The 26,327-nt window shown below is 37.6% G+C and overlaps 1 protein-coding gene across 1 annotated transcript in view; it reads left to right on the forward strand.

The window, feature by feature from the left end:
• The window catches only part of USH2A (usherin), a 733,563-nt gene that overhangs the window by 464,141 nt on the left and 243,095 nt on the right, over positions 1–26,327 (forward strand). Inside the window, exons 38-39 of the mRNA XM_046679838.1 lie at positions 15,564–15,714; positions 16,309–16,451. Coding sequence (XP_046535794.1) covers positions 15,564–15,714; positions 16,309–16,451 — 294 coding nt within the window. The remainder of the gene's footprint in view (positions 1–15,563; positions 15,715–16,308; positions 16,452–26,327) is intronic.

Raw genomic sequence — 26,327 nt, forward strand, 5'->3', positions numbered from 1 at the left:
ACTAGAGCGGTTGACTATCCGTCTTGCTATGTCATAGAATAAATAGAAATTTTAAATTAATGTATCAAGTCAATTTAGAGTAGGTAGGCAAAGAGAGCGCCTACTAATTACCATAAAGCAAAGGAAAGATTATCATTCTGCTTCTCTTTTTTCTTTAAAAGAAAAGATGGTCTACCCTTGGAGCAGTCTACTCAAGTAGGAGCAGTGGGCCGGTGCCATCAAATTCCTCTCTTAGGTTAAGGGTTACAATAGCTCTGCCTTTAAAAAAAAAGAAAAGAAGAGAAAAAGAAATCATTGATTATATCCCTCAAGCGATTAGGAACCAAGTCTGAGGTTTTTGGCATGACTTGCTCAGTGAACTTATTTTACTCCTTCAGTTTTGAAAGGAAAGAACTGAATTTTCTCTTCTTTCTTCTCATCTCAACCAAAATCCTTTTCTAAGACCTAAGAGGAGGGAACTGTGGGTCTTGCTACGGATCAACCATAGGGAAAATAGTGTCATTTTATGACAGGTTCTCTAAGAGAATTAGGAACAAGTGGAAGCTCAAAAAACAAAGACAGACGTAAAAACAAAACAATTAAGAATTATAGATTCAGACTCCATTTTATCTTACACTTTCCTCATTCACTGTAGCACTGAGAACTATCAAATATTTCTATGCCTTTTAAAGTCTATTTAGTACAATGTTAAGATGCTACTTTTTTGGGTTTTTTAAATGAAATTAATAGTTCTGAAGAATGTGAAGTTTGCTTGCAGTGTTCAAATATAAATACCATTAGTATGTGTTTTCCATTTTTCATCTGCTCTGAATCCACTTTGATGTATTTGCAAGATGGAAGTTGAAATTTCAGCGTGTAGGTGGCCATGAGATATGCTAAAAATGGAAAGAATGCAAAAGAATAGAAATTTAAGAAACAAGCTATAGGTTAGAAATTGAAATAAACAATAGGCTAAGATGGTATATTACCTTATTCAGAGGGTAGAAAGAAAGATGAGATTAACTGCCTTTTAAACTGTAAAAGCCACAATGAAGATATAGGGTTGTGAAGAATAGCATTCTTTAAAACAACATTCTATCCCGTAAACAGATGGTTCCTCTCTACCTTCAGTATATTAAAAGCTACACGATTTATATTGCATCCACTTCCTATGAATCTTTAGAATAGTTGTGCATAATGTTTTACTTCTGTGTATGTCTTCCAAGTGTGCTTCTATTTTTTCCCCTGGAAAAATCAACTCGTTGGAAGTAATAAGGTAGGAGTATTTGAGAAATAAAAAGTATTTAAATTCTTAATGAAATAGAGTACTTTTGAAAACACATGCCAGGCCATTTAGTTTAACCCGTGCTTTCTCCCAAGAATGTTATGAGAACAGAACCAAAGCATTTATAACTGTCTTAAGCACGCTCTGATATCCTTTTATGAACAATCTTACCTTTACCTTCTTAGAACTGATAGTTTACCTTGCTCGGTGTGTGTACGTGTGTGTTTGTAAAATTACATTACGTAAGCCAAAAAGAGGGATGAATTTTTATTTCATAATTTGTGAAACTTTCCTCACTTTTCGTATTCACCATCTTGACAATGAACTTCTTACAAAAACACTTTAGAAAGGAACGAACTTGTGAGCATTGGAGAAGCTGGAAGGGAACTTTGAAGTATGCCTGCCATGGCCTCAACAGGCCTCCAGCAAAGGGCTGGCAGCTTCCCACATTTGCATACTCTCCTGTGGTTTGTATAGAAATACACACGCCCAAACACACACAATTAAGTGCTATCTTTAGAGCATCCTGGGGCAAGAAAGAGAGAGAGCGACCAAAAACAAATTTTTTTAATCACCTTTTTTCTACTTTACCAAGGGAGGGGGTGGGGAGTATTATTCCTTTAAGTTTCATTGATATTAAAAAATCATATTTTTAAAAAGAATAAGTACAATTCCTCTTTCTGTTTTTTATCTTGGAATAAAGGTTTGTCTATAACTTTAAGGTTAAAAAAAATCACGTCTGTCTGACTGGCTCTGCAGTTTGAAAGCAACTTGAAGTTTTATTTGAATTCTTAGAGTGCCCTAAAGAAATTTTTGCTTTATTTTTTAAAAATAACATCTTATTCTTTTCTCTTTTCCTTTGTTATCATAGACAGACGCTATGCCTGACTTGCATAAAATTCTATGAGCATTTACCTTTCTGTATAAATACTTTTACAAAAGTGAAACAAGTTCTTAATCTCTCTTAAATACTTAAAGACCATCTTCCAATCTCTTTTCATTAGGAACTTCAAGAAAATTCTTGTTGTATCTCCATAAAGAGGTACAGATCACCCAAAGTCTAAAAGTTTTAGGGTCCTGTAAAGGTTTAATGAAGAATAGATGGTGAGAACGGTGGGAAGATTCGCTATAACCACCATAATATTCATGTTCATTAATTAATTGGGATAAATGAAACCAGAAATGTGAGGGTACATAGTACATACTATGAGAGCAATGCTTCTCTTTATACTTCAAGGATCATTTTGGAATTCATACTATCTTCATTAAAAGAAAGAGAGCAAAGAAGCCTATATTTGTAAAAAGGAATGAACGAATGAATGAATGAATCGTTTTCTCCCTGTGCTAAAACAATTTTCCACGAGCAGATTAAAAACATGACCGTCAGATGAGGACACTTATTCACAGGTGGAATATTGGAGGACCCAGGAGTGTGAACAGTGAGAGTATGCAGGGAAATAGTCCCCTGGAAGTGTCACAGGAATGACCATTGGTGGCCTCAGGACCATCAGAAAGGAGGAGCACTTTCCTTACCAAAGTCTGAGGTTGAGGGCATGACCACCCAAAAAACGTTGAGTCTCGTTCACATGGTTGACTCAGGAAATCAAACAAGCACGTCTCTTAAATTGTTGAGACGTTTGTGGAGCGTATTGACTGCAGCGTCTGAATTTTAAATTCACCACCGCCCCCATCCCTAGTGTCTTCATTTACTGACTGTGTGACCTCAGGAAAGTTAATTCCTCTCTGGGCCTCAATTTGCTCATCTGAAAAGGGATTTCACAATTTCATAGCCGTCCATCACGGATTTTGGTAAGAGACAAAGCATGTGCACACACTGAGGTCAGCTAGCACATAAGCAAGTGCTCAACTATTTATTTAAAGAATATAAAGCATGATATATAATCACAAAATATACATAAACGATCACTTTTGGGGTTGAAAATTAAACCAACTCCCACACATCTACACTTTTATTTTCCTTGATGATTCTAGCAACTGTGTCTTAACGCTAAATGTAAGGAAACAGCAGACTGGTTGTGGTATGTTAAATTATAAATGAGGACTAATTTGAGGATCAAAGATGCTCTTCGGAAGATATCACTCTGCTTGTAGGAAAAGCATTAGCTGTCTCCCTGTGTCTCTTGTATTTGTACTCTCTGTCTTGGAAAGATTCTTCCCCACGGTTTCAGAATCTTGATGTTTAATTTAACACAAAGGTCTTTGAGGAGCACAACAGGGGGCTGCTCTGGGTAGTTCTGGCATTGAGGAAATTGAAATGTACATGTTTTTTCTCATTTATCAAAGACGGCCAAGAATCTAAACCGACATTTTATATCAAATGAATTATGAACTGTGTACTTTGTACCTAAGGGAACAACAACTAAATTAGAGTTTGGGATAAAAAGAGAGAGAGAGACAAAAATAGGTTTTTAATAAAACATACAGTAATTTCTGTTATTGTGTCTGATGGTAACATGGCCAGACACAGTCTTATGGTAGAACTAGTGAATGGATGCCGGCTTCTCTGAAATCTGTAAGATTTAAATATATTTGAGGGATTTTTCACAGAAAGCAGCAAAATGATAGTAACTACCTCCTAGAGTTGGCACTGAGAGAATTGTGTGGTAATGTTTGCAAAGAATAAGTCATAACACTGGACGTGTAATAATTGTGTGTTACACTGCAAATTTACATCTTCCCCCATATGTGTGAAGATTGGGTAACAGCAAATTAATGGCTACTGATTGCTGAAGTGTAGGAAGCATTTTGCATTTAACCTTTTAAGGTGAAAGAGGATCTTATGACGTCTGTGCGATATACCCAATAATTCTTTTTTAAGTTACTAATTGAAGATTCTTGGGAATTGTGGGTGATCCATGCTTTATTCTTCTGGACAAAGTTATGTTTTGATTACCATGCTATTCTTCAAAAATAGGTATTCTCATTTTTGCTATATGTAAATTAAAGAAGGATATTAATATTAATACATTTGTTTTCAACTTTCTGAATTACCTATTAAGGTAAGGGATGCTCTATATATAATCTGAGTGTTTTAAGACTAGATCTAGTTATTAATTAATTAATTAATCAACTTGAATAATTGATCCAATCCCATTGTTAAATGACTTTTATAACCAATCTTCTCTGGTTCTTCCATCATTAAGTGACTAAAATTTTGTCAGTTATTCGAAATCACTTAATTTCTTGGTTCTTGATTCTATCCCAGAATAGTAGATTCAGTGGCACCATAAGAAAGAGTCCAATTTTCAAATATAGTAGTTTATTTTACGTTACCAAAGTCTTTTTTTAAATATTAGTCTTGTTAGACACATTCAACAAGGGGATATTTAGTACACTCTTTCTAAAGAGTGTGGCTTTGACCCAGCTTGAATTTACTCATTGTTAAAATTGTTTATTAACCCTCTCAAGCGTGTATTTATTTTTAATTTCACAAAGGTGAAATTCTTCAGAGAATTATTTCAAATGAAGAGAGTAAACAATACTTTAACTAAAAATAGGGTAGACTTGATCCACTCATATTTTTTGTGTATATTTTAAATTATTTTTCCAATTAAAGATACACTGTCCACAAAGAGCTCACGTAATCAGATTCTAAAGAAAAAATAATTCGATCTATGCTACTTAGACACTACTTGGGATGAATATAATGGTATTCAAAATAATAGGGTTACTAAGAAATTCTCTTTGGAATACTAAGAGGAATTTAAATGTCAAAAGCAAAAGCTTAAATGAGTGTCTAAATCTAGGAAATCTCCATACGGAAAAAGGATAAAATCTGGTTGGTAGTTTAGGATCTAACACACAAAAAATTCTTCTGGGCATTGTGGCCACCAACTTCAGGGCCTCTAATTAGTCTGACAAAGTGACAGTTCCACATTCTAGTTGAGCAAATAAAGTATCTAATGAAATTCAAAATCCTTATTTTTCTCTGAGCACAATGAGCTATATCATTCACAGCTTTGGGGTATTTCAAAATTAACAGAAGATGACTTCAGTCTAGCTGATGTTTGCTGGTTGATGAATTCACTGAAACTGTCTTGCAGTGTAATTTTAAGCAACTCTTTAATCCTAATCCACAAAGAGAGGTGGAAGTACGTTGCCTTGGTTTTATGGATTCTAACGTGAAGTGGAATCTCTTATTTCCCAAAACGGTCAACTGCAATTAGTATTCAGTGATGTCTTTTTATTCTGGTGCCCTTGACCCACCTCTGCCACCCCTTTCTATATTGTTCCTATTATAAACTGTACCTGGGAAGATCCTTGCTTCCTTCCCATTCCAATTAAAGCATTCTTACTGAACACGGCAACAGTTTTTCATTTCTTGAAGAACAATTACCACAGCTAGGTAAGATTTGTCCATTGGGTTTTATCTAACTTTTGATAAATATTTGCACCTGTTTTGACTGATGTAGGCTCACGCCAGTGAAATGTTGGTGAAATTTTGTGTTTCCCTCAGAAATATAGACCCAAATGAGTCAATGAAAAACCAAAGACAAACGTTGTACCATCTTCAGGTTTTATTCAATAACATACTCCAAAATATTTTATTTTGTCCCTGAGCTGAGAGGTAAATGATGGATTTTTTTGCAAATTTTTTTATGTTATACACATGCTTTCTTCCTAGGCAGGACTTTTGTCTTAAATACTCCTCTACCTCTGGCAACAGCCTTGGAAAACCATCATTTCTTTGCCTTGGGTCCAAAAAGCCTGCAGACCTTGTTATGCATCTTGTTTCTCTCTTTTTCTGTGGAGACCGTTCTTGGAGCTCTCAGAGCCAAAGGTGACTTAACGAGTAAGCGAGAAAACTGATAAACAGAGAGACAGAGAGACTGAGACAGACTAAGAAAGACAGGGACAATTTTTTCAAACTTCTGCTCCCAAATAAACGTCAAGATTTAAATAACAGAATTATTTAAAAAGAAAAAAAAAAAACCTTAAAAAATGTCTTACTTCCTTTCAAACTTCCTAGCCATAAGATTTCTCCAAAAGGGGTATCCAGACTCTGAGTTGGTTCTTTAGTCTCCTTTGAGGCAGATGGAGGAAAGGCAGGGAAAGGAGCCTAGCCTTTGTGCACGTGAAGAGGGGCAAGACTCTAGCTTGGCCAGGTCATTGTAAGAGGCATTGCTTAAAATAACTGTTAGGAGTTTGGGTTTTGGAGACTGGTCGCTGGATTCACATAGCAACTCAACGACTTGTTAGCTGTGTGGTCTTGCGCAAAGCGCTTATCTTATCCACTGTGGTCTGAATGTTTGTGTCCCCCCCAAACTCATATATTGAAACCTGGTGCCTAATATGATGGTATTAGGAGGTGGAGCCTTTGGGAAGTGATTAGGTCATGAGGGTGGAGCCCTCATGGATGGGATCAGTGCTCTTATAAACAAGGCCCAAGAGCCTCCCGTGACCCCTTCTACCATGTGAGGACTGAGTGAGAAAGTGTCATCCATGAACCAGAAAGGGGGTTCTCACCAGATACCAAATCTGCTCGCTCCTTGATCTTGGACTTCCCAGACTCCAGAACTGTGAGCAATAAATTTCTGTTGTTTATAAGCTGCCCAGTTTATGATATTTTGTTATAGCATCCCAAATGTACCAAGACATTATCTAACCCTCAATTTTCTTGACCCACCTCACTTTATACCTAGGACTATTATGAGAATTAAATGTGATGATACATGTAACGCATTTACTTCAATGCCTGGCATATAATAAATACTCAGTTTTAATGCTGGTATTTTCATATGTTTATCCTTACTAATAAATATGAAAACATTAGCATTTCTCATGAGGCAGTTGGCTAAAGTCATTAAAGTAGTCAATTTGTTAACACCTAAGATAATAAAGTCAAACTCTTTACCACAACTTTGAGCTTTGTTCAACTTCCATTCATCCAAAAGTATTTACTCAATTTTTTCTAGTTGCCATGCGTATCCTGGGTCCTGGGCTAGAAAGATTTCTGGAATAGATGTAGTGCATTCCCTCATGAAACTGAAGGCTGTGGCCCCATTTTATTGTCTTTTATAATTGCATTTACTGCTTATTCTGGATTTTATTTTCCTAGGAGGGAGAGGGTTGCTAATAAACTAGGACAATAGATTTGTATAGGTTGTAAACAATGAGGTAAGATAACTATAAGTTTGACTGTTAGTTTCAGGTATAAAGTTGTATCTTATTTATTTGGTGAGGTAATGCAAGTAGCTATTTTTAGAATTCAGAATAATTAACTGATTTACTGTCATTCTTTTATTTTGTAAAACTGCAAATTACTTTATTAAATAGTGAGAGTCCATTTCACACCCACTGTCTTAAATATACATTCTCAAAAATGAAAACTTCCGGGGAAAAAAGAAGAACATAAAAGAAAAAAAAATTTAAAATAGAAAAAAGATTTAAAAGTTCTCTAAAAAGTTCTTTAAAAATTGTCTGTTTATTGCTAACTCATCGTATTTCATTTTTTGGTTTTGCCTTGCCTCTCATGAGTGTCAGAAATAAGTCTGGTGCTCCATAGTAATAATTTAACTTAGCCTAGGTTTTGTGGTACAATTTTCTGATCCTTTTACTTCATTATTTAGTCTTGTTTTAAAATTACTTGGGGAATTAGGCAGGTTAATAATTATAAAGTATATCTATGAATGTTTTTTTTCCTCTCTTTCTGGGACTCTAATGACATGAATGTTTATTCTTTACTGAGCTGTGTAAGAATGATCTACAAGAAGTGAGGCTAAAGAAACCAAATGGCTAGAAATCCTAAGTAATTAGACTGTTTTTCACATTCTGCACTCAACTTTTATGGAAAAAAAGTCTAATTAAAATATGTAAATAACACGATAAATCCATTCACTCCTTTCAGAGTCTAATCCAGTCCATTCACCAGACAGTACAGTAACCACTATCATCCTCTCTCCCCACCCAAATTCTTATAAATTAAACTGGATAATGTCATTTCTTTGCTTAAAACATTCATGGAAATCACTGATTTCCTATCTTCTTAGTACAGATTTCATCCTCCTTACCTGGCCTACAAGACCCTCCGTTAGAGTGCATCCATCTTTGATGACCTTTCAGTTCCCCGAACATCAGGTTCTGCCTCTGTATCCTCTTAGAGCTGCTGGTCCATGTGACAGATGCTGGGGCAAAGTTCAAGATTATAACAGTAGCCTACGTTTATACAGAGCTTATGATGTGCACTTTTTATATTATGTATATATTACATTGTATAACCATTTTATATATTAACTCATTTAATCCTCACAATCCAACTCTATGAAGTGTGTAGTGTTTTCATTCTTATTTTATTGATGAGGTAACTGAGGCACAGAAAGGTTAAGGTACTTATTCAGTAACTAAGTAGCAAAATCAGGATATAAAGCCCCGTGGGTTAGCTCCTAACCGAGATACAGACCTGCCTAGTCTATGACTTAATTAAAATAAACTCTCAATAAAAACATCTCGAGAAATTGGTAATAAGTTAAAAAAAGTAAAAAGTACTAACTGGACCTAAATAAGAGAGTGACAAATGCGTGAAATTACATCAGGACTATCTGATGTAATAAAAAGCTTATCAAAAATTGAAAATGGTTTTTGTTGGACAAAATACTGTCCATGCCCCTAATTTAAAATGTTTAACATTCAACTATGAAAGATCGATTCTGTGACATAGCGATAGATAGCACTTAATTTTGAAAAATATATTTCTCTGACCAACATGAAGACCTCTCCATTTTGCATTTCATTGAATTTTTGTGGACTTTGACTAATTCCTGAGAACTAACAAACATGCTAGTAGTTCCATGTGAGGTTTCTTGTGGATGAAAAGGACACAGAGACGCTGCTGTAATAAAGAAATAAGACCAGGAAAGCATTCTTTAAGAATATGACTTGGACAGAAAATAAACCCGACCTGTACTCAAACTGATCTACTTAATATTGTAAATGGTTTACTTTTATATTTATTTAATATATTTAATATCTATTCTCCATGATAAATCACCTACTATAACAAGCTGTTTTCTGGTGTAAAATTAAGAACACTGGCCTAGAATTTAAACAGCCTCAGTTTAAATCCTCATTCTGCCAGTAACCAGTCTTGTGATTTGAGATAGAATATGGAAGCTCTCTGACCCTGGGAGTCTTTATCTGTGCTGCAAAGAGATAACACTACAATTTTGTAGTGTAATTCTCAGGATTAGAAATAATTGCTTTAAAGAAACTCGCACATAGTATGTTCAGAAAGTTAGCTCTTATGAGAGGCTGTTTTGCAAACATTAAATCTATTTTAACCTACTTATCGCTATTTAATGATGCTCTATTTGCACATCCTTGTGCTCAAGGTTGACCGTCCATTTGTTAGCACATCTGCATATTCCTCATAATTAATATCTTTTTTAATGACATATGGTTTAGTGACTGGAAATTGAGTCTTGCCTTCTGTTTCCAATTTGTTTATGACTCAACGACTCAATATATGTGTCTGAACTTTAATTTTCCATTCTGGAAACTAGAATTTAAAATCCTTGCTCATCTGTAGCTATTTGACAAAATGAGAGGAAAATGTGTGATCCAAAGATTTTGAATATGTGCCAGGCTGTTCGACGATGCAGCCAGGAGGCATATAGATGAAAGGCCATGGTTTCTGCAGCATTGTGTTAACACAGAAAACTAAATGAAGGTGCCCACATCTAAGCTATGAAGGGAGAGAGTAGTTTTGGCTGGGCTGCAGTCAGATTCCAAGTGAAGCCGCAGAAAGCATCGTATCTGTTTGGAATGAGCACATGGAGAGTTGATGGGAGTCCTAGGCACGGGAATTAGGCTGAGGACATGATTACCCGCCCATGAACCTTGTGACATCGCCTGCACGGCAGAGCATCTTCAAAACCACTCCTCTGACAGTCAAGGTCCAATGCGTACTTGGATGTAAGTTTCTAACTTCCAAAACCCCTAAGGCACTTACCCCTCTTTTAGGCTGCTCACACATTCTATGTTAGTTATCTGAGTCATATCTTATCTATTAAATATAAGGTAGATGGTCTAATCACCCTTTCTATGTATCCTGCCCTTTCCCCACCCCCAGCAAAGAAACTTGCAAAGTGGCATTCGGTATCTTTTTACAGATCTGGATTTAATACAAAATATTACAGACTTCTCTGGTATCTTAATGCAATATTTTATTCCAGAATTGGAAAATGCACACACATACACACAAAAAACACACTGTATTAGCAACCAGTGGGTCGGCTGTCTTGAGAAACTGGTACATATGAGAAGCATATTGAATTCATTTTTGCCCCACAAATCTCCTCTTCTGGCCGCTACAGCCTTGGCAGTCACTGGCCACATGGAAAAAAGCCTCTGTTTTTGCTTTTTAGAGCTCCCCCCAGAGTTCTATCAATCTGTATGTAGATTTGGGACATTCTGTTTGTTTTTTTGGTTTTTTTTAAAGATAGGAAAGAAACCACAAGTATACATCATTTAAAAGTTTAATAAAATAATGCATTCAAAAGATTATACCATCTAGACTAGTCCAACCTATGATCTAATTTATTGCTTTGTGGTTTGTATTCACTTTGCCTTCCCAAAAGGGTTAAATTTGAAATTTTATTAAAAATGCCTTTCCTTTGAATTTATGGATTGGGGTCGCTGTTTTATCCAGTTGCTGTGTAGAATTCGTATTTACTGGACAAGATACGTTGATTCAGGAGGTTGTCTGTGGAGTGCTGGCCCCGTGAGGGTCATATTAAACTTGAGAGAAGCTTTTTGAGCAACATAGCATCTTGGAGACAATACATCAAACTGATAGATACATGGCTTTTCTGTTAAGAAACCAGGGGTGGAATTATGGCCGGCTCCCAGTTATTGCTTTGGTGCTAAGGACCCTCTAAGGAATAGGTCTAAGATAAAAGGGGTTAACCAGCTGAGAAAGAAAGGTTTCCAGAATTCAGTGCTCCTGAAAGCATACAGAATAAATAGTTACAGGTGAATAATTTAAGATGACCACTCTGTTTGGAAATATTTTGCAACTTTATAGAATCAGAGTGCGACCAATTTAATGGAGTACATTTTTTGTCATCATTCAAAAGAGAATGCAAGATACTTTATTATTATTATGGAGCTACTTTTGGCCCTTCTCCAAAAGTTCTTTCTTAATAGCACCATAATGCAGTTTTTAACACTTGAAGGGATTTTCATGTATCTATTTAAAACTCTAATTTTTTCATGTTGATGACTTAGAGCTGATTTTTATTCGAAATTTGGATTGTAAGTGACATTATATTCCTTGTCGCAGAAAAAGTAAACAAAAAAAATCAAATGAAGGGCGTGGCTTCATATGTTATATGTTATACACAATTTGTCCTCACTTTTGGCCCATGCTCTTTCGTGCATTTGTTATAAGTCAATTAAAGGAGATACATCAAGTAAGAAATCACCATTGTTAAAACTGTTTGTGTGCACAGATAAAATATGTATTAAAAAGTCTTTAGTGGGCCAGCCCCAGCGGCCTAGTGGTTAAGTTCAGCGTGCTCTGTTTTGACGACCCAGGCTCGGTTCCTGGGTGCAAACCCACACCACTCGTCTGTCAGTGGCTGTGCTGTGCTGGTGGCTCACATACCAAAAAAAGGAGGAAGATTGGCAACAGATGTTACCTCAGGGTGAATCTTCCACAGGAAAAAAAAAAAGTCTTTAATAATGATTGTCCTTCAAACCAAAGATTTAGAGTAAAGTTATTGGATAGCTGGCCCTGGATGGCAATCTGATTGTATTTCCCAGTCATGTCACATTTCCACCAACTGAGAGAACTGTTTCATACCACTTCATCTCTCTTCACCCATCCAGTTCTTTCTCACACTGAGAAATGGGCAGCATCAGAAGAGATATTTGCTATTTTCTCATCACCAAATCTTCCCACCTGTCTGCATCTGCAGCCTCAGCATCTGCCCTCACTTCTGCACCATGCATGGACTGCCTCTACTGTGTTCGACAGTGTGCACTGGCTTTCAATTCCAGTCACATGTGCACTGCCTTGCCTCTCTCTCTCCCACACAAGGAATTTGCTCTGGCAATTATTCTTATCCTACGTTACCGTTTCCCCCAGTCTCTTCTGGATCATTCCAGTAAGCACACATATGTTGTAACATCTCCCAGTTTTTAGAAAACTTTCCTTTGATACCATAAGGTTCTCTAAATGCTGCCCCATTTTCTACTCCCCTTTAGGGCAAAATCTCTCCAAAGAGTTGTCTGTGCTCACTATATCCTCTCATTCTCTTCTCTCTCATTCTTTCCTTAACCTTCTCGAATCAGACTGCCATGCCCACCACTGCACTGCATCTATTCTCCGTTTGTTTGTTTGGGTGAGGAAGATTGGCTCTGAGCTAACATCTGTTGCCAATCTTCCTCTTTTTGCTTGAGGAAGACTGTTGCTGAGCTAACATCTGTGCCAGTCTTCCTCTATTTCGTATGTGGGATGCCTCCACAGCATGGCTTGATGAGTGGTGCTAGGTGCGTGTCAGGATCCAAACCCATGAACCTGGGCCATCAAAGCGGAGTGTGCAACCTATGCCACCGGACCAGCCCCTGCCTCTATTCTAGGCAAGGTCACCAGACGCCTCCATTTGACCAAATATACAGTGTAACTCAGTCTTATTCTTCCTTAAACTCTCAGCACACTTGACAGAGTTGCTCAATCCTTCCTTTTTAATATGCTTTCCGTACTTTGCTTCCAGGCTGCACCTTCTCTTAGTTTTTCTCCTACCTCACTGACTACTCCTTTAAGTCTGCTTTGTTGTAGAGGCCTCCTCCTGACTTCAAAATTTTGATGTCCCTAGCTTATTTCATCAAGTCTCAGCCGTTAAATACCCCATTTATATTGATCCACAACTCCTCTCCAGATTTCATAGCTGCAACTCGTCCTTGATGTCTCCACTAAAGATGTGTGATACACCTCTTAAACGTAACATGGACAAAACAGAACTCTTGATCCCCTCCATAACCAATTTCTCCCCTCAGTGTTCCTGATCTCAGTAATTGCACCACTCTTCACCTGGGTATTTAGGCCAAAAGCATTGGCATCATCTTTAACTCACTCAACCAAACAGCAAAATACACTGCCACCATCTATTGCTGTCACCCGAATCCAATTTACCATCAACTTTTGCCTGGATTACTACAATAGGTGATTTCCCTTTTTCTATTTGCCTTTCCTCCTCCATTAGCACAGAGGGCCTTTATCAGTTTAGAATCATGCCATTTCCCTTATTAAAACCCTGCAATGGCTCCCAACCTCATTTAGGATGGAACCCAAAGCCCCAACAGTGACTTTCAAGACCGAGACCTAGAAAGGATCTAGAGAGATCTAGCCCCTGCCTATCCTCCAACCTCTTTTCTGTTCTCTCTCCTTAGTCTGTTTCGGCTACGTTGGCCTTTCTATTGTTCCTTAAACACAACCAGAGCTTTCCCTTCTCACTGCCTCTGTGCCACCACACTCTCTACCTGGACTGCCCTTCCTGCAGAGATTCTCATGACCACCTCTCATATGTCATTGAGGTCTCTGCTCAAAGGTCACCTGATGATGTTTTCTTCCTATGGCTTTCCTATTGAATCTGAATTGTTAGAGAATAGCTCAAATCGCACACTCTTTTTCACTTTCTCTTTGCTTACTCTGCTTTATTTTTCTCCTGAGCACTTATCTGTTATGATCTTATGTATCCGTTTGTTCATAACTTGCTCCCTCCATTCACATGTAAGTTCCATAGAGTCAGGCGTCATGTCTGCTTTGCCCAGTGCTGTTATCCCTCCACACATAGAACACGACTTTGCACAGAGTAGAGGCTCGATAGATGTTTATGGAATAAATTAATGAATTATTGATGCACTCAAAACCCTCACAACTGATTGATGAAACATGTAATCTAATTCTTCCATTCTCAAGACTGGTCGTCCGTAAGCCTCATAGTTCATAGGCAGATGCTCCTGAATTGGAGAGTACATAAAACTCACACACTACTGAAGGCTATGTATAAAAGAAAGTTGAAAATGAACCCTGATATTTGTTTCCATGATTTTGACCCCTTCTCCTTCTTCAGCAATGACCTTTAGTAATCCTTGATCATTAGGAACTTATATTGCAATAATCAGAATGTTCCCCCAAATTACATTCTAGTAGCACTAAATTATGCTAAGGGAAGTTCAGATCAGTCCAATATAATAATAATAATAACTAAAAATTAATAATTAGTAGCACCTAAAATAAAGTGCTTTCTTTGCATTGTCTCTGATATTCACAACAATCCTGCAAAGAAAAAATATCCCTATTTTAAAGATAAGAAACATAAGCTCAGACTCATTAGGTGATTTTCCTAAAGCCACAGAGCTTTGCTTAATTTGTTTTTTGAGTTTCTGACTAGCTTTGAAACAAACTCTGATATGATACGTTCATTCAGATTATACCTGTTGGAAAAGTTAACTTATCAGAGTCATTATGTCAATTTTTTTAGTAGAATAGGCTTTAGTTTCACTCATTCCTGTTAGGCCTTCTAGAACTATTCAAATAGATTTCTATCATAGATTTATCAAGCAGGTATGCTGAACTCAGGAAAAATTTGCCAGCGATTCAACTAGACTAGAAAAAGCAACATATATGCCCAATTTGTAACATATTTGAATAAGGCCAGTGTCACTGTAAGAAGGGGGCCACTGGGTATTAAAAACACAAGGAAAGAAGTTTCATTTTTGTATTGTCGCAGGGGAGAATTAAGACTGGAATGTGCTATTTTCAGCCAATCACATATATTTATCATTGTAGAAAAATACATTTTCATAAACATTCCTCAAAAAAAAAAAGCCAGTCGTGTTCAGGAGTAGTGGTGTGATTAAGATGGCAATGGGTGATACAGATGGCAGAAATAAAAGATCTGGACTCCTTCACTTTCGCATCACTTGCTTGTTGAGAAAGAGTTAAATTAAAAAGGTACTTTAATATTTGCTTAGCTAAATTCCCTGCGTATTTTCAATTAGATAACCAGAAGTACAGGTGGGAATGTGCTGCGTCTTCATTTGTCTTGCTGCGTGGGGGCCGCTTTGAAGACTGAAACACTAATGTAATTGTATTGAAATGAACAATAAGGAAGTATAGTAGTTCAGGAATGAAAATGTTAAATTAAATGGACCATGTTTAACATTGTTGTTGATCCTGAGGAACAGTTTTTCCAGTATATGGAGCATTTCGATTCCATCCAGCATATGTTCTCCACAGTTTTCTCTGCTCTAATTCATCTGTGTTTTTCGACAGCTCCAGATGGTGTGCTGCCTCCCAGGCTTTCATCTGCCACTCCAACCAGTCTTCAGGTTGTCTGGTCTACACCAGCTCGTAACAATGCTCCCGGCTCTCCCAGATACCAACTCCAGATGAGGCCTGGCCGCTCCACCCGTGGATTTCTAGAGTGAGCATTCTACTTTGTCCATCCTCTTAACTGTCACTTGGGTTATACAATGTAAACATAATTTACTTTATCTTAACTTTTGAACAATAGGTCAGTTTTCATTGGCAACAAATAAAGGCCACCTTTTAAAAGTTCATGCAAACAAAAAGCAAGCAGTACCTTAGGAGATAATTATTTGCTTTGCAAAAATATCTATTTTTTGTTTACATAGCATTTAAACTAAGATTTCTTCACCTTCAACTTTTTGTAAGTACGTGACTTGCATAAAGCAAGCATACACCTGAACCTAAAAAAAATGCTCTGAACTCTGGCTACAAAATTATAATACTTATTCTACAAATTTGACATGGCAATGAGTCTCAGTACTAGACTTGAATTTACTCAATACTACTAGAATTTACGTCTCATAGAAATGCAACATTACAAACAGCCAAATGGCTGCTTATTCTAAATAAGGTATCATGTAAAGACAGAAAATTGCAGTACTTAAATGTGTGTTGACATTCTCTGAAAATTCTTTGAAATAAGATTTTACTTATTTTTTATTTCTTTGAATGACTAAACCTTCCTAATTAACATTTGTTTCCCGTATAGGTTATTTTCCAATCCTTCTGCATCGTTAAGCTATGAAGTGAGAGATCTCCAACCTTACACAGAGTATGAGTTTCGGGTGGTTGCCTCCAATGGATTTGGCAGTGCACATAGTTCTTGGATTCTATTCACAACCACAGAGGACAGTAAGTGGTCTGAACAATACACAGCCAAATGTCCTCTCCATTAGGGAGTCTTAAATGTCTTCAGTTTTTCCAGAACAAAGAAATAAGCCTCCCCTGTTTACTTGGTGTTTAGTGACAATAATCTTTTCCAGGGCAAGGGTGGTCAGACTTTCTGGAAAGAAGAAAAATGTGGGCTTGGAGGGTTGGAGGGTTAGGCCTACAGACAGGGAGAAGTAATTCGTGATGAATTATGATATGGCCCCATTCCATTCAGGGTGCCACTAGGTGTCTTGCAAGAGAAAGGTTATTGTCTTCTACGCCATGACCGAATGCTACAGTGTTCTCTACTTTGGGGGAATTCTGACAGCAGAAGGACATGAAATGTGAGCATTACTTCCTGAGGTTTCTTAGAGCATCATTATACCTTTTCCTGGAAAGACAGTCCACTGCACTTTTATTTGCACCTGAAAGACAGCCTCTAGAATAGAGAAGTATAATCTGAAAGCAATGATTCTGTGTGTATTACAGAGAGTAGATTGGGATTGCCTTATTCAACCAATAAAGAGAATTTTCTAGTTTTTCATGGAAGAGTTATGTTTACATATATATATTCTTTCTAGGTTGTATGTAGGAAATAAATACATGGCTATAATATTTAATTTTATACAAATTGCCTCTATAAAAGCATATGTATGGCAGTATAATTTTTTTAGAAAACTTAGAAATTAAATCAAGCTATACAGAGTGAATGAGGACACTGTATCTTTGAACAATGAGGTTTTTAGGGTTAATCTTATCAAGTCTTTTAATCAGAGGCTTCTTAGAAGATGTTGCTCTGTTGGCCAATTGCCATTCTGGCTCTATATTCAATGAGGACCAGAGTGACTTTCAAAAGGCTAGACGTTAATCAAAAGGCATGGTATTTGAACCAATATCAATTGTATATTGAACAGATTCTTTTATTTCTACCATACCCTAATTGTATTATTTTAATGAGGATAAGACATCAAATGAGACAGAATTAGAACTATTTACCTTCCTTAAAGCATACTTTATTTTAAAAAACCCATTATGAACAATAATATGTAGTACTTCATCCATTTTTCCCAATTCATAATTACTCCCTGGGAGCAAGTTAGGTACTTTGCAAAGGCACATCCAGTCCTTTTGGTCTCAAGGGGACCATTTAGTAAATTATCAGCACAGTGCCATAAACGGCACCCAAGGCCCAGCAGCATTAATGCACCACTCAAGGCACTGACACCCCTTTTAGGGGGGACGTTACATACACTCTGGGGAATCTGACAGCATGGTCACCAGCCGTATGCAGATTTATGAACTGGAGAGCTCACACTCAGATTTTTGAAGAAAGGTGTTTTTAAAAACAACTGAAAATAGATTTTTAATCTCCTTCTTAGATATGCTATATCTAAGCAATAGAGGTTAACTGAAAATAATTATTCAACCCATTGCAGAGGTGATGGTTCCATACAGGCCATGTTAGGAGGGAAATTGTTTCCTTTTTCGGCACCCACAATTTCTACTCCCACAGAGAAACGGCAACACTTAGGGCTCCTCAGTGGTGATCCTCATTGAATAGGGGCCACAATGTCTTATCTACAGGCAAGATGTTAGCACATAAATAAAGTACAAAATGTTCCAAAGTGCTGAATAGCTCAGCATCCTTCATTGAACAAACTTATCTCCTGCCTCATCTTACCGGAAAACAAGTCTTACAGACTTTTTGGTTAGAATTTTGGTTAGAATTTTCGTGCATAGAGACTCTGCCCTTTTTTGTGATTTTTTAGGGCCTGGATTTGAAGTGAATAGTGTTAACCTGTCATCCTCCTTAAGTAAAAATTAGTAACACTTGATTATGTAACAGATATTAACTCAAGAAATCCAGCCACCATTTTTATGTTAATCCTTTCCCTGAAACTGATGACTTCTTCCTCCCTCTGCTTCATGTGCACACCGCGAAGTCATACACGTTAGCAAAGAGCCAAAGGCTGGCCATTTGCCCCTCCAGGTTAAGTTACCAGTCCGTGCTTGCCCCTGAGACCTGATGACAGTGTACTCTATATTTTGGGTGTCAGTGGAAATCGATGCCATGTCTGAAAGGAAGTACAATTGAGTTGACAAAGACTGAGAGATTGGCATTGGGCAGAAGCAGTTTTTCTGTCAAGGCTTCAAAGCATTGCTTGTAAAACCACCCAGCTGACAGCTCCACGGCAGAATCACCCTTCATGCTTGATCCAGACCAGGACCTCCCGTTCACCAAAGCACCATTGCCAATGTAGAAATTGTACATATCATCTTACAGGATAAAACAGAGAAGTCACCTCTTGCTCACGGTTAAATTTCATACCATCAATAGGCAGCTTTCTTTATCAACGAATGCCTCAAAACTCCCCAGTGCTGAAAAGGGTCACCAATAACAGTATTTGTAGTGTGATCCAGCAAGACTGTGCTTTTCAACAAGCCTGTAACGCGGCTGAACCCAGAAAGACAAACATAGGCAGGAAATGAACGATAGCCAGAGAAACAAATGCTTGGGTTCAAAGAGAGGTTCTCATGGACAGAGAAAAGGGCTGCAAGGACTTTTAATAGACCTTTCTTTTCAAATAATTTGCCATTTACAGCAGTGTGGCACCAATATCCAGTTCCATGCATTTTTAAAAATCTAGTGTGCTGATGCCAAATAATAATAACGCACATTTCCTATGAATATTTTAAATCCTGTTAAAGGTGTGTTATTAAAAGATGTTTGTCCCAGTCAACTTAGTCAGTGTAGTGTTTGACTATTTGCAACCAGATAAATACAAACAACACATGATTTTTTTTCTTTTTTACATGCTGTTGGCAGTCCAAGCACCTGGCGTGTGTGCACCTTGCAAAAACGCATGAAGATTGTATTAGACTTGGGAGCATGTAGTTAATAACATGAAGGCATTTGCCTAACCACTGAAATTTTTGATATCTTTTAACCATAAATAACCATCACGCTTGATTATATTACTGTTGCCTCTCTCTTGTGTGCTTACAATTCTTTTCTGTGCAATATACCCATGTAGAAATTATTGTTGGCTGAAAGGGCAAGTTTTTTCCAACTTCAGCTTAAATGTAGACATGCTGTTTTGCCTACTAAAATCTTGCCCTGTGTAAAATATGAGCTAACACACTTCTCTTTAAAAATGTGGATCCTCAAGCCAGCAATGATGGTGGTTAAACTTCCACGTTCTTACCCTGGCAGCCTGAGTTCATTTCCCGGGTGCGGAACCACACCACCTGTCTGTCAGTTGCCATGATGTGGTGATGACTCACACAGAGAACTAGAAGGACTTATAACTATGATGTGCAACCATGTATTGAGGGGGCTTTGGGGCGAAGGGAAAAAAAGAGGAAGATTGGCAACGGATGTTAGCTCAGGGCAAATCCTTCCTGGCACAAAAGAAATTGTGGTTTTCTAGACCAATAAAAGTCTGATGATCTATTTCTCTCAAGGTTTTTCAGGTAACAAGATTGAAATATGAAATAAATCTTTATTTCGATCATTTAAACAAAAAACCTAGAAGGTATATACAACCAATCTGATCAATCTAATGAAAATGAGGTTTTCTAAAAATCACTTCTCTACCTCGAAAAGAACCCCAAATTGGTTCTAGAGTAGACCATTTAGTTGTCATATAGTTTTAAAAGGCTTTAAAAATGTGATCCTTTTACCCAGTTTGTAACAGTTAAAACCCCTGCATTTATAATTTTTGCCACTGCTCTAAGGAGCATTATTAAATAAAATTTGTGGGATTTAAACAGCTTATTCTGTAGATTGACTTAGAAAATTTTTTCATGTGTTTCTTTTTTTTGCTAACAGGCTGATTGTTCATGAGTTCTGACTGGAGTATGCTAAAAGATAGGGAGACTAATTTTTTTATCTACACAGTGAGATTTTAAGTACTATTAACATGCTGTGTTTATTCATTATATTAGATCTTATTTTTTTCACGCTTACAATTGCACTGTGAACATAGGATGAAGCAATGAGGGAAATTGTCCTGGTATGTGGGTCCTGCTTTACTTTTTCCTCCAGCATTTTTGAGCATTTTCCTCCCTTCATTCATATTTAAGATTCTCATAGCAGTTTACACAGGAAGAGAGGTTCTTCTGGAGTAAGATGAAAGACAGTGAAATGTTAATTGAAACCTACATCTAACAGAACGTATTTTTTCCTGTTTATTGTCTGGCAAAATTCTACTCATTCATCCAGCCTCTCCTCAAATGTCACCTCCTCTGTGAAGCCTTCCCTCCTCATTGCTACCTTAGAATTTTGGTTTGTATTTACCTGTGCACCATCAATATCCCCTCCTGAATTGTAACCTCTCAGGACCTCAGGCTCTGTCTCATTTATCTTCCTATATCCAGCGCCTGGTGGAAGGTCTGATATAGAGCAGATGCCCAAAAATTGTTAGTTGAAAGACTGATTACAAAGAGTTTCATGGGGCTGGCCTGGTGGCATAGTGGTTAAGTTCATGCACTCCACTTCAGTGGTCTGGGGCTCACAGGTTCAGATTCCAGGCGCGGCCCCACACACCACTCATCAAGCCATGCTGTGGTGGTATCCCACAAAAAAAAATAGAGGAAGATTGGCACAGATGTGAGCTCATTGTGAATCTTCATCACCAAAAAAAAAAAAAAAAAAAGTTTTATGTAAGCAAATCCATGAAACTCAACCAACCAAATTTTAACTGGGTACCTGCTGTGTACCAGAGACTGAGAAAGACATGAAAATTACAAGGATGAATAAGACACTATCCTTTCCTTGAGGCATCCACCATCTGGAAATAGGGACACATAGTAAAACCATAGATAAATATACAGTCCTGAGACTTCTGTGAGAGCAAGCCCAGAGGAGGAGCATTTCTCTCAACGCAGGGTGTCAGGAAAGCCTTCTTGAAGGAGAAGCCCAGGAGAGGGAACAGGGGGTAATTGATATTTGCAGTTCACTTTAACCTCACATTTCAAGTTTGCTTCCTCCCCCTTGGTCCAGAAGAAGGCAGAAAAAGCAATTGCCATAGGAGGTGTCCACCGACACATGAGACCTGGAGGGCAGCCTGAAGGGTGCTCTGCCGGTGGTCCCAGCCTCTGAGTGTGAGACAAGGAGGGTGAGGATGAGAGGCAGTGTAAGAGAAGGGAATCCCCAAAGCCATCCTCATCCTTCGCCTTGGTCAGAGGCAGCCTGCTGGCTGTCCCTTTGACTCGCCATTGGCTGTCTTGACTGGGATAACGAATGTTCTAATTAGAGGCCTCTGCTAGCCCCGAACCATGTGCTACTTCAAATGAGAGGAGGAGGAATATACAGAAAGGAAATTCAAAAGGAAAACACTTTTTCTTTTTTTCATTCTCACAACCTGTAATGCCAGTAAAACACTCTGAATCCTTATGATAGGGAGGAAGTAAAAACGTGGTATAAAATTTGATTAATTGATCAAGAGCATTCTAAAGCAGAATTTTCCAAAGCATTTAATAAGTGCATTTGTGCCCTTAAGAGTATTAAAATTTTAAAATGAATATTGCACGACAAACATCTTTTTATTAGTGTGTTAGAATTTGAAGTCTCAACCTGCATTTTAAAAGTGTTCTAAATGAGAGAAAAATAGAACATTTCTAAATGAAGGTGGGGCGTATTTCTATCAGTAGATTGTATTTTATTTAATAAAGAGATATGATCAAGTTTCCATGGTCCTGCAAAATTATTTTGCTTTCTCCTTTCCAAAAGCGTTTTCTAATTGCTTTAAATATTAACTTCTGAATGCTGACATGTTTAGCCTTTCAAGTAGTGGTGTGGCTGTCTATTTTACCCATAACAGAAGATGCATGATGAAAAGTAAACTATTTAATCTGTTGATTTTGAGAGCAAAATGGCTCTGTCTGTATGTTGTTACAGATTCCGTTTCCTCTTGTATAGATTCCACCCCTCAAATTCTTGCATTTCCAGAATTAGCAGAGGCAAATACTTATTATTATTTTTATGTTCTTATTTTTATATCCTAAGATCAAAAGCTAAAAGTGACCAACAGAAATCCTTTGAAAGAATGCATTGACTAATGAAAAATTCTACCCACCTAGTGTCAGTTTCGCTCTTGAGCTCTTGAATCTCTTTTGAGCACGTAAGGCACACTGCTCTTCCAAATTTGGAACCGTTAGTGCTTTTAGGACTTTTTTCTGCCTTCATGATTTCTCACATCAACACACTTGGTTTCTGTCCCAAACTTTCAAGGAAGAATCCATAGCCACTCGCTGTACGATATGCCCCAGTTCTGGAAGTCAATGCGTTCTTCCCAACTATACGCTCCTGAACTGGTCCCAGGAGAAATGGAGAAAAAGAGTTCCCCAACATGGGTTCTCCTACTGGCAGAATATCAAAAAGTACCCTTTCAAATTTCAAGAACCTTCTAGTCTTCAGATGTTCCTTTTAGTTAACAATGATGCCTATATTACATGGTCCTTTTCCTGTATTATCAGTTGTCAAGAAGCTGAATGTTCGCTTTTGTGGCAATTTGTTCACTGTAGTGCCCATTTTTAATATTTTGGGGGGATACAACTATTGTACCCTCTTGATCACAAAATTAATATGTATATGTTTTATTGGTCCTATTATGCTTCAGTCTTTTATTATGAGTCATCAAAAAGCCTTTTGGGAAATAGTTGGAGTATAAATAATAAATTGACTGAAGAACGCATGATTAAAGAGAAGATAGAATCCATCACTCTACTCTTCTGATAACATATCAGTAGTGAATATCAAAAGGCTCCATTAGCGGCTGGCCCAGTGGCCAGTGGTTAAGTTGGCACATTCCACTTTGGCAGCCCGGGGTTTGCCGGTTCGGATCCCGCATGCGGACCTAGGCACTGCTTATCAAACCATGCTGTGGCAGGTATCCCACGTATAAAAAATAGAGGAAGATGGGCATGGATGTTAGCTCAGGGCCAGTCTTTCTCAGAAAAAAGGGGAGGATGGTTGGCAGATATTAGCTCAGGGCTAATCTTCCTCAAAAAAAAAAAAAAAGGCTACATTAACAATTAGTGTATAATATATTGCTCTATATAATTATACATCCATATTTTTGCCACTTTGAGTTTTAATTCCTTGGCAAATTTAGGGGCTATTCATTTGTGGAGTTCATATTACTGAAAAGAGCTTTTAAACTGAGATTTTAATTAGAATGGTGAAAACTTGTTTCAGGGCAATAACGAGAACGTCATAGGAAAACTGAAAAATCCCGGGTAACTGTAATAGCAAACAAGGGTAGAAGACCTACAAAAACCACGGCAAGTTATATACACACTGAAGGTGGAAGTCATTCAAGCTGTTTATTCACACGCACTTGCATATACAGACACGCATGCGTACATGCACCACACGCCCTGCCCAGTATACACACCTGAGTATAAAAATAAATAAGCAGATCCCTCTGTTAACAATTTTATTGCTCTCTTTTAGGCTGGGGCTGAACTTTTGAAGCTGATGAGCAAAATAGTTTCCCATAAAAGATAATTTCATTTGCCAAAATGAAACGACTTTGCGTTATGAACGCTGTAATGAAATGGCCTGAAATACGAACCAGTGGTCTGCACAGAAAGGATGCTCCTGTTCCCAGATCCTGAAGGGAGTTCTCTAAACAATTACACCCACGGAGAGGGCTGTGCGCTTGTATTTTCATCAGTAGCCAGCTGAGCTGTGTGGCTGTCAAACTTCCCGGTCTCGCCTCCAGTGACAGCCGCATTGACAACATGTTATGCCCCACATTGATTTTACAGTTAAGGAGCTGATTGTGATATATAGGGATTTTAAGAATTCAGCTGAGAGGCTGACTTTTGCCTTTTATCATTCCATTAAAATTTTATAACCATCTTTTTCATGTCATTTCATCCATGAATTCTTACTTTAGAAAGTGATAGCTACTGCTGGGCGCATAACTTTTTTCATGTTCTGGGCTTTTTATTGTATTAGCAAACTACCCCAATTATAGTTATTACTCATGTTTTACATAATTGTGGTGACCCTTTCAACCACGCAGTGGCATGCCAGTTGATTTGTATATGGAATTAGATGATTCGGCTTATCATTTTAAAGCACTAAATCGAAAGGGTGCCGGGAGCCAGGTTTTAACTCTTGCCTAGCCAAAGGAGCTAATTAAGCTCCTTTCAGCTGCTTCTCCTGAATCACAGAAGTATAAGGATCCTTCTTGCAACAGAGCGGAGAGTCTACTCGGCTAGAGTGGGAAGCTAGTAAAATGTATGTTGGCTTTAAAAGGAAAAAAAAAATGATGAAATTGAAATTGAACATGTCTTCTTTCCCAAGACAAGAGAATACCTTTAAGGACGGGCTGTGTTCTGTCGGGGTTTGAAGTGCTGGTTCATCTCATTATCATGAGTATTTCACCTATAATATCATTGTATTCAGGACAAATAAACTCCTATCCCATCGTAACAGAGAACAAACTGTGCCATTGTTGTTTCTTTCCCCCAAAGAAGCTCACAGTTTGATAGTGCGAATATGAGGAATAATTATGCAAAGTCCTGGTGAAAACTCTGATAGAAAATATTCTCATTTTTAAGAGTGTAGTATACTTTTTTCAGAGGCGAAGGGTGAACTAGGGTTGGACATTAGACGTTTCAATCTCCACTATTGATTTTTATGGACCCCAATCTCAGAGGATTTCGTTTTACAAAACAACATTGATATCTTACAAGATTCACACTGGCTTTTTTTGGGGGGAAATAGCCAAATCTAGATGACAACTATCAATAAGAGAGGCTCTGGATCCCTATTCTGATATAATGATTGCTACTGCTGCTGTATACCAGAGAGCAAGAGTAAGTGGTTTTAAGAAAGCTTTAAAATGAAAGCTAACAAGAGACTAAAACGGAAAATGTGATCCATATCAAAATCACGGTACTTTTAGGATTTTTCTCTCCAAATAGGGTGAATGACCAAATTGTCAGAAATGGCTTGATTTCCGGGTTAGTGCACTGTACCACCTTTTCTCTCAAAAAGTGATTATAATTCTACCATCAGTCCAGTTGGTGACAAATACGTGATTGTGTTGTGTGAAAGTGTGCTCAGATAACCAGCTATTATTGTAGTCTCTGGCTTTGCGAAGCTGCGGTCGCATTTACATTTTAAACCTTGGGTATAACGCTGAATCGTACACATCTTCACGTAATCAACGCCGTTTTAAACAATTACTAAATCCAAGTATATCTTTTTTAAAGATTTTCAATAAAATCTAATGTTCACAGAAAAATCTCATAAATGTCAAAATTGCTGTAGGCAGAAAAAGGGGATAGAGTATTTTCTTGATCTGTTGCCGCAATTTATAGATTTCAGGCCGTGGTTTATAAGAATGCTAAATGTTCTGGAATTATAGCTGTTACTGATCAGTGATTGAGCCAGATTTGTGTTATTGCACCATGTTCTTGCTTGTACCTAGAGAGCAGTAAAGCCTCAATATAATAAAAAGCACCTGCATTTTAAATGAAATTTCAATTGAAAAACTTAACAGCCCTTCAAATTGCAGAATTTAACGCAGCCCAGTAAAGCTTAAATAACACTTCGCCTCTGCAGGCCGAGGCGTTTGCATTCAAGGTGACTTGATTGTGTCGCGTGGTGAAATTATTTACAATTAAGGAATTTCTCTGGAGGGCTGCAGAATATTTGCTGTTCCACAACACCTATGCAGGCATATGGTGGGCCTCTTTGCGTATTCATGGAGCCTCCTGAACCTTTATGATAATTGAATCAGTTAGAGTGCTGAGTGGAACAAGCATAAAACCTGTTAACCTAAAGGTCAGATCTGTGCATTGTTTATTTATCAGTAGGTGAAAGAGCTAAATCGG

This window comes from Equus quagga, chromosome 12 (genome assembly GCF_021613505.1).
Source record: "Equus quagga isolate Etosha38 chromosome 12, UCLA_HA_Equagga_1.0, whole genome shotgun sequence".
Taxonomy (NCBI): Eukaryota; Metazoa; Chordata; class Mammalia; order Perissodactyla; family Equidae; genus Equus; species Equus quagga.